At 33.5% G+C, this 7,246-nt stretch overlaps 1 protein-coding gene across 1 annotated transcript; it reads left to right on the top strand.

The window, feature by feature from the left end:
• Positions 1-245: 245 nt before the first annotated feature.
• LOC106757698 (sulfate transporter 3.1) lies at positions 246-7,246 on the top strand. Its single transcript, XM_014640451.2, has 12 exons — positions 246-712; positions 1,188-1,395; positions 2,341-2,512; positions 2,943-3,008; positions 3,752-3,865; positions 4,648-4,764; positions 5,396-5,522; positions 5,694-5,980; positions 6,092-6,282; positions 6,413-6,498; positions 6,586-6,662; positions 6,814-7,246. Exons 1-12 carry the CDS (start codon positions 403-405, stop codon positions 6,997-6,999), a joined length of 1,941 nt encoding a protein of 646 aa, XP_014495937.1. The 5' UTR covers positions 246-402; the 3' UTR covers positions 7,000-7,246.

The raw sequence follows: 7,246 nt of genomic DNA, 5'->3' as shown, positions 1-7,246 counted from the left end.
TTAACTAGATAGATATTTTTTTATTTCTTTTATGCAGCAGAAGAGTTAACTATATTGACCTGGATGTTCCCATATAGTAGCATAAGATTACGATCTGTGGTAGAGGATAGTTGTGACTAGAAAAAAAGAAGAAATAAAAGAAAAAGTAAACAATAGAAGTGACAGGACAATGATACCACGTTCCATCTCCCGAGCACACACATGACCAACATAACTGGCCTTATAACTCCCTTTATATAAACCCATATCATTCACAAACTTGTATACCACCAAACCAAACCAAACATCTCCCCCTTTCTTCTTCTTCTTCCTTCATATCCTTCTTTCTTAATCTTCTAGTCTCAACATAGCTATTTCAAGTTAAGTTAATACCATCACATACATATTTGGTTGGTTTTAGAGATGGGTAACGCAGACTATGCAAACCCAGTGGCTATTCCACCCCCTCAATCATTCTTCAAGTCTCTCAAGTACTCCTTGAAAGAGACCTTTTTCCCAGATGACCCCTTTAGGAAGTTCAAGAACCAAACACCCTCTGTCAAGTTCGTCCTCGGACTTCAGTACTTCTTCCCCATCTTTGAATGGGCACCCAAATACACCCTCCAGTTCTTGAAATCAGACCTCATATCTGGCATCACCATTGCCAGTTTGGCCATTCCTCAAGGCATCAGCTACGCCAAGCTCGCCAACCTCCCTCCGATTCTTGGACTTTGTCAGTAATTGTCTTTTACTATCTCTTCCTCTTCATAAAAACCTTTTGCAATACATCCATACTCAAGACAACATGTCTTTGTAACCAGACAGAACAATAACGTATTAAGAGATATACACTTTTTATTCTTACGAAATATATAATTAACTGGTATCGGATATACCATGCTTTCTGTATGATTAATCTCGATCAAAATAACTTCACTCAAGTTTTTCCTATCAATCACGTTTCTTGTTCACAGATGATGTATATAAACTGTTTGAGTATACATCAGTGTTTCATAAAACTTGCCCTGAACTTCTGTCGAGTTCTTCCAAAAGTTTTGACCTACTTAAAAACACGAAATAAGCAGTATGTAGACTATCGCAGCTGAGCCATATACATTTGTTTAGTTTGGAAACTTTATTTCATGGTATCTTGTTTTGTTATAATGGGGAACACATATATGAATGAATGAATGAATGAATGAATGCAGATTCGAGCTTCATACCCCCACTGATTTATGCTATGATGGGAAGCTCAAGGGATTTGGCAGTGGGAACTGTGGCGGTTGGATCACTTCTGATGGCTTCTATGTTGGGTCGAGTGGTGAACTACATCGAGAATCCAAACCTTTATCTCCATCTAGCTTTCACTGCTACATTCTTTGCTGGAGTTTTGCAGGCATCACTGGGCTTATTCAGGTAATATTGTTATCCTACAGTTCTGCTTGTCCTATGTTTGAAAACATGCTGAAAAAGAGAAAAATCAAGTTGTGGAAACCAGAACACATTTTCTGGTGTAATTAACATAGTCCAGTAGCAAAGGTTTTAGCTTATTTCAATAAACTTTACGGTCTAATTATCTGTGAGTCTTCAAATAATAAGAATTTAAAGTATTAAATAAATACTTGAAGCTAGATGTAAGTTAAAATGCGAACAAAATGAAAGTGAGCCCCCAGCATGTTGTTGTCACTTTTCAGCGAGTAGTAGTATATCTTTTATCCTTAAAAATCATAATTTAGAAGCAGAAAACTTGCACTATTTAAAAGGAAAAATAGAGTGAAATATTGTGGGGACTGTGGTGTAGTTCGCTATGGGCTGGAGTTTTTTGTCTTTTGGCCATGATTTGTCTCGTGAAACCATCTGTGTTTTGCAATTATGAGATTCAACACCCACCCCCATTCCCTAAAGCATATACATATTATTATTATTATTATTATTATTATTATATTATAATAAAATGTTAAATTCTGGAATCAGCTTGGGCAGTGCGATTGGCCTATTGGCTACTGCATTCCCTTTCATTAATAATACTGATTTGTATTGGATGGAGCATTTCTGTTTCCACATATATAATATCAACTTTTTTAATTCATTTTTGTACTTAATATAATACCACCCATGTTGATAAATTCTTGTCATATAAAATAATAAGCAAATACCATTGTATTATTACTATTCAAAACTACAATTTGTATTTCTTAAAATAATAAGAATAAGAAGAAATGTGAGTTGATACACATGATTTGTGCTGGAATTTAAAGTGAGGACAAATGATTGATTAGGAGAATTGGATTTTTTGACCTTAAAATATTATTTGTGGATTTAGTTGTTGTTGTGAGTAAGTGGAATGGTTGAGGAGTGCAGGTTAGGGTTTATCGTGGATTTTCTGTCACATGCAACCATAGTAGGGTTCATGGGGGGAGCAGCCACAGTGGTTTGTCTGCAACAGCTAAAATCTATTCTTGGCCTTGAACATTTTACTCACGAGGCTGATATAGTGTCAGTGATGCGCTCTGTTTTCAGCCAAACTCACCAGGTAACTGCAAATTCAACACTTTCTCTTCAACTCTCTTATTTCTTCTCTATTTTTTTATCCCACACCGTACACGACAACACATTATTCACACCCAAACACGCACTATCATCCACCACACCATCTATACGCCTCCATAACTATTTATTCTCACATACCATGTTACCATTCCTCCATTTTTCTATTATTTAATTAAATCCAAACCTTCACTTTAATAAACTCAAATTTTACTTTAAAACACGTGTTTTTCAATTCTTAAAAAAATATGTCATTTATCTAATAAATAGTCCACATTTTTTGTTTGGCATAGCTTCATTACTACCAAAGCTAATCGTGAAAGATTTTCTCAATTAAAAAAAGAAAAAGAATCCTCTCTTTCTCAGTTGAAGTTATTGTTTGGTTGATTGATGTTAGCATATTATTGTTTATGCAGTGGAGGTGGGAAAGCGCTGTGTTGGGTTGTTGCTTTATTTTCTTTCTCCTTGTCACAAGATACTTCGTAAGTGATACCTAACCCTTACCTTAATTATTCTCCACATATGTTACATCCCACGTTTCACATATTATGTTGCATTATTTGGTAGGTAAATATGTTACATTTAATCCTTCATTTTCTTTCGTTTGTTTTTTATTCCTCGAGTAAGGTTGTAAAGTAACCAAACAAAGAAAAAAGAAAAATACCCAAATCTTATTATACTAAGTTTCAATGGAAAACATCCTAATCTCTATATTAGTGATCCTTTTCTTTCTAGGGTTGAGATTCTTTCGTAAAATATCAACTTATTCTTTCGGTAAATTTATTTTCAAGCCTAACCTACCTTCCCTCTTTGATCCCTTATTCAAATCAGATAACAAGTTTTTCAGAGTTAATTGACTTATATATAATTTTTTTATGTTCCCAACTGCAGCCATGATCACCTTTATATCATACCATAGACAACAGTAAATAATATTCGTTTTTCTATTATGCTATTAGTTTTATATACTATTGCAGTCAAACAAATCAAACTTGTTTCCATTCGATTCCCACTTGGGAGTTAATATTCGATGAACCTGACGGAAAAGGACATCAATCCCCTTCACAATTCTTTTCTAATATGATATTCTTTAAAAATAATGTACAGTCAAAATATTAGGGCCTGTTTGTTTGATTTACCCTTTTAATTAAAGTTACATTACTGCATGTTTAGAAGTTTAAAAGTAATTTTATCCATTCATAACCTTTGGATCATGTGACGACAGAGCAAACGACAACCAAAGTTCTTCTGGGTGTCAGCAATGGCACCATTGGCATCGGTCATACTCGGAAGTCTGCTGGTTTATCTCACACACGCTGAGAAACATGGAGTTCAAGTGGTGAGTGTTACAACAAATTTGTTATCAATGTATTCATGTTGTGACATCATCAATATAATTTATAACACCCTTTTACATTTATTTAATATAATTATAAAAGTAAAATATTATGAAACAGTAAATTTTTATATTTTTCAAAAAAATATAAAAAAATTATCTATCAAATTATTATGTTTATAATATTTCTAGTACATATAAACTTATTTCATTTCCAACCATCTCTCCAAGTTTCATAAAAAAATATTATTTAATATTTTTTGCATTTGATATTATTCTTTCCTACTTTTTATTTTTTTTTCTTAAAAAATACAAAATTTTATATTTTATAAATATTTTATTCTTATATTTTATTTCATGTAAAATGTGTCGTAAAAGGATTACTCTTCCATAAAACACGAAGACCTCCATTTTGTGACGCACTACTATTCACCTACGCACTCAATGAAAGAAGCCACTAGTAGGTGCCTGATAGGGAATAGGACAGACACTGAGGCTCACATGTATTAAGGCCTTTTGGGTTCTTATCAATGGCCCAATCCCAAATTATTGTCCTACCCTACCACACAACTACCACTTGTGGGACCCATTTACACACCTTCGCTATTGGGCCCCATTCACTTTAAACAATGGCCCGTTTAGTGATTTCTTGTTATCCATTATTGGTGTAGTAGTACAGACTCATCATTCAAATTAAAATTTGGAGCTAGTTAAGGCTTTATTTTGTGATGTGAAGTGATAGAAATGGAATTTATTACTTAGTATTTATTTAAATGTTGTTTCAGATAGGAAAATTGAAGAAGGGGCTGAATCCACCTTCCGTGACGAATTTGGTATTGGTGTCACCTTACATGGGAACTGCCATAAAAACTGGACTTGTCACTGGCATTATAGCACTTGCGGTTAAGTGTCTCTCTCTCTCTTTCTCATTTCCTTTGCTTGAGGGTAACCTTAACCATGCTCCAGCACTTAATGTCTGATTTGACCAATCTCAACTCTAATAAATCACACCCTAACAATAAATATTTGGACAAAAAATGTTTCAACTTCTTCCAAGAAATACCACAATAACTTTTACCATCTTCTTTCTTTGACCATGTATAAATTCAGAGATAGTTTAGTTACATTGTTGTTCGATTATGAAATGAAATGAAAAAATAAAAAGCAAGCAATCAATCATATTGTCCTTCTTGACCAAGAACAATAGTATGCAGTCACATCAGATCACTTTCTTCTTTTCTTGCTGTCGATCTCTGGTCTCTGCTTTCTTCGATTGTCCTGATTTCAAAGATCATGTTTCAAATATCTTTTATACTAAAATAATATGCCTCAACTAGGTGCATCGAGCAGGTGTTTTGATTTTTTTTTTAATGGTTATTATATAGTATATAGCCTTTGGAAAATAGATTGAAACTGGACAAAAAATAACATTTATATTAAGTTTATTTTGAAAGAAAACGAACAACATAATTGAACAAACAGTTTTAGTGAAGTTTATCAAGAGTATTGAGGATATAATTGATGACTGTGCAGGAAGGAATAGCAGTGGGTAGAAGTTTTGCAATGTTTAAAAATTATCATATTGATGGGAACAAAGAGATGATAGCTATTGGAACCATGAATATTTTTGGTTCGTTTACCTCTTGCTATCTCACCACAGGTAATCGTTTCACTATTAGAAGTTAGTCTAAAATGCACACAGTGTGTTTCAATAAATATTAGTAATTTATTCTGAATTCAAACTCTTCATCCATTAGAAAAATCACAGACTATAATCAAACAATTTTCTGAATATTGCTAACAACATGGTATAAAACGAATGTTGTTTCAGGACCTTTTTCACGTTCAGCTGTGAACTATAATGCGGGGTGCAAGACTGCCGCTTCAAACATTGTGATGGCTATAGCAGTGATGTTAACATTGTTATTCTTGACACCCTTGTTCCATTTCACTCCCCTGGTGGTGTTATCAGCCATAATTGTGTCAGCAATGCTCGGGCTCATTGATTATGAAGCAGCCATTCATTTGTGGAAAATCGACAAATTTGATTTCTTTGTGTGCTTCGGTGCTTATGTTGGTGTAGTCTTTGGCAGTGTTGAAATTGGCCTAGTCATAGCAGTATGTATTATCCATGGATATTTTTTGGAATCAAAATTGTTAAATTTAACTTATTTATTATTTAAATCATAAACAAGATCTTAATCATTATTGTGTTATGAGAAATTTCAGGTTGCTGTATCTCTACTTCGAGTACTTCTATTCATTGCAAGGCCAAGAACATTTCTCTTAGGCAACATTCCAAATTCTACAGTATACAGAAACGTGGAACAATATCCAAATGCAAATCATGTTCCTGGAATCCTAATTCTAGAAATTGATGCTCCCATTTACTTTGCCAATGCAAGCTATTTACGAGAAAGGTAATTCCCTAGGGATTTTGTTCCTATTTGTTGAGAAAGTTAAGTATATCTTAAGATATTAGATTGAAGGTGGGATCTATCTCCCGTGTGATTCGATGAAACTGTAAATTCACCTCAATTTTATTCTTAGGATCACAAGGTGGATAGATGAAGAGGAAGATAGGATAAAAGCTTCAGACCAAACCACTTTACAGTATGTTATAATTGATATGACTGGTAAGTTATTGATTAAAGAAATGAAGTAAATTTGACAATGTGATTAAAAGATCATTAATCTAAGTTACAACGTGATTTTATTGGCAGCTGTTGGAAACATTGATACTAGCGGAATAAGCATGCTTGAAGAGTGCAAGAAAACTGCTGACAGAAGAGGGTTGCAAGTAATTAATTCTTTCTTCTCCTTTCACAAAAAAGTTTAATTTTTTTAACTGGTTTAAAACTAATTTAAAAAATAATGATTTTGGGTAGATAGTTTTACGTGTAAAGACACTTAATTTATGTATTTCTAATGAATCATTTGTATGTGTTTAGCTTGTTTTGGTAAATCCTGGAAGCGAGGTGATGAAGAAGCTGAACAAATCAAAGTTCCTTGATGAACTAGGGCATAAATGGGTGTATCTGACAGTTGAAGAGGCTGTTGGTGCATGCAATTTCATGCTCAACTCATACAAACCGAACCCCATGAAGGATGATTCAGAAGGTTGGAACAATGCCTGATAAAAGCATTGTTTAGATATTAACAGTACGTGGCATGAGAATCATGCTGCACAAGATTTAGAGTCATAGTTGCATGGTTTTTAAATTTCTAAAGATAATTAGTTGGAAGAAAGTTTTCAACATGAGCTGTGCTTAATTAATAATCTATCAAATAGAAAGTGGCTGCAATGGAATTGAGTTCCATGGAAATGTTTTAGAGTTCATCAGTGACCACTGCAAATTATAAATAAATATTTAATTTCCTTCA

Source organism: Vigna radiata, chromosome 3, assembly GCF_000741045.1.
Source record: "Vigna radiata var. radiata cultivar VC1973A chromosome 3, Vradiata_ver6, whole genome shotgun sequence".
Taxonomy (NCBI): Eukaryota; Viridiplantae; Streptophyta; class Magnoliopsida; order Fabales; family Fabaceae; genus Vigna; species Vigna radiata.
This window is presented reverse-complemented; position numbering and strand designations above follow the sequence as displayed.

What these genes read in the sequence shown, in the direction of transcription:
- LOC106757698 (XM_014640451.2), top strand. Translation starts at nt 403, where the DNA reads ATGGGTAACGCAGACTATGCAAACCCAGTGGCTATTCCACCCCCTCAA. An exon ending in CCCTCCGATTCTTGGACTTT is followed by an intron (nt 713 to 1,187) that starts GTCAGTAATTGT and finishes GAATGAATGCAG; the next exon opens with ATTCGAGCTTCATACCCCCA. An exon ending in CTGGCATTATAGCACTTGCG is followed by an intron (nt 4,765 to 5,395) that starts GTTAAGTGTCTC and finishes ATGACTGTGCAG; the next exon opens with GAAGGAATAGCAGTGGGTAG.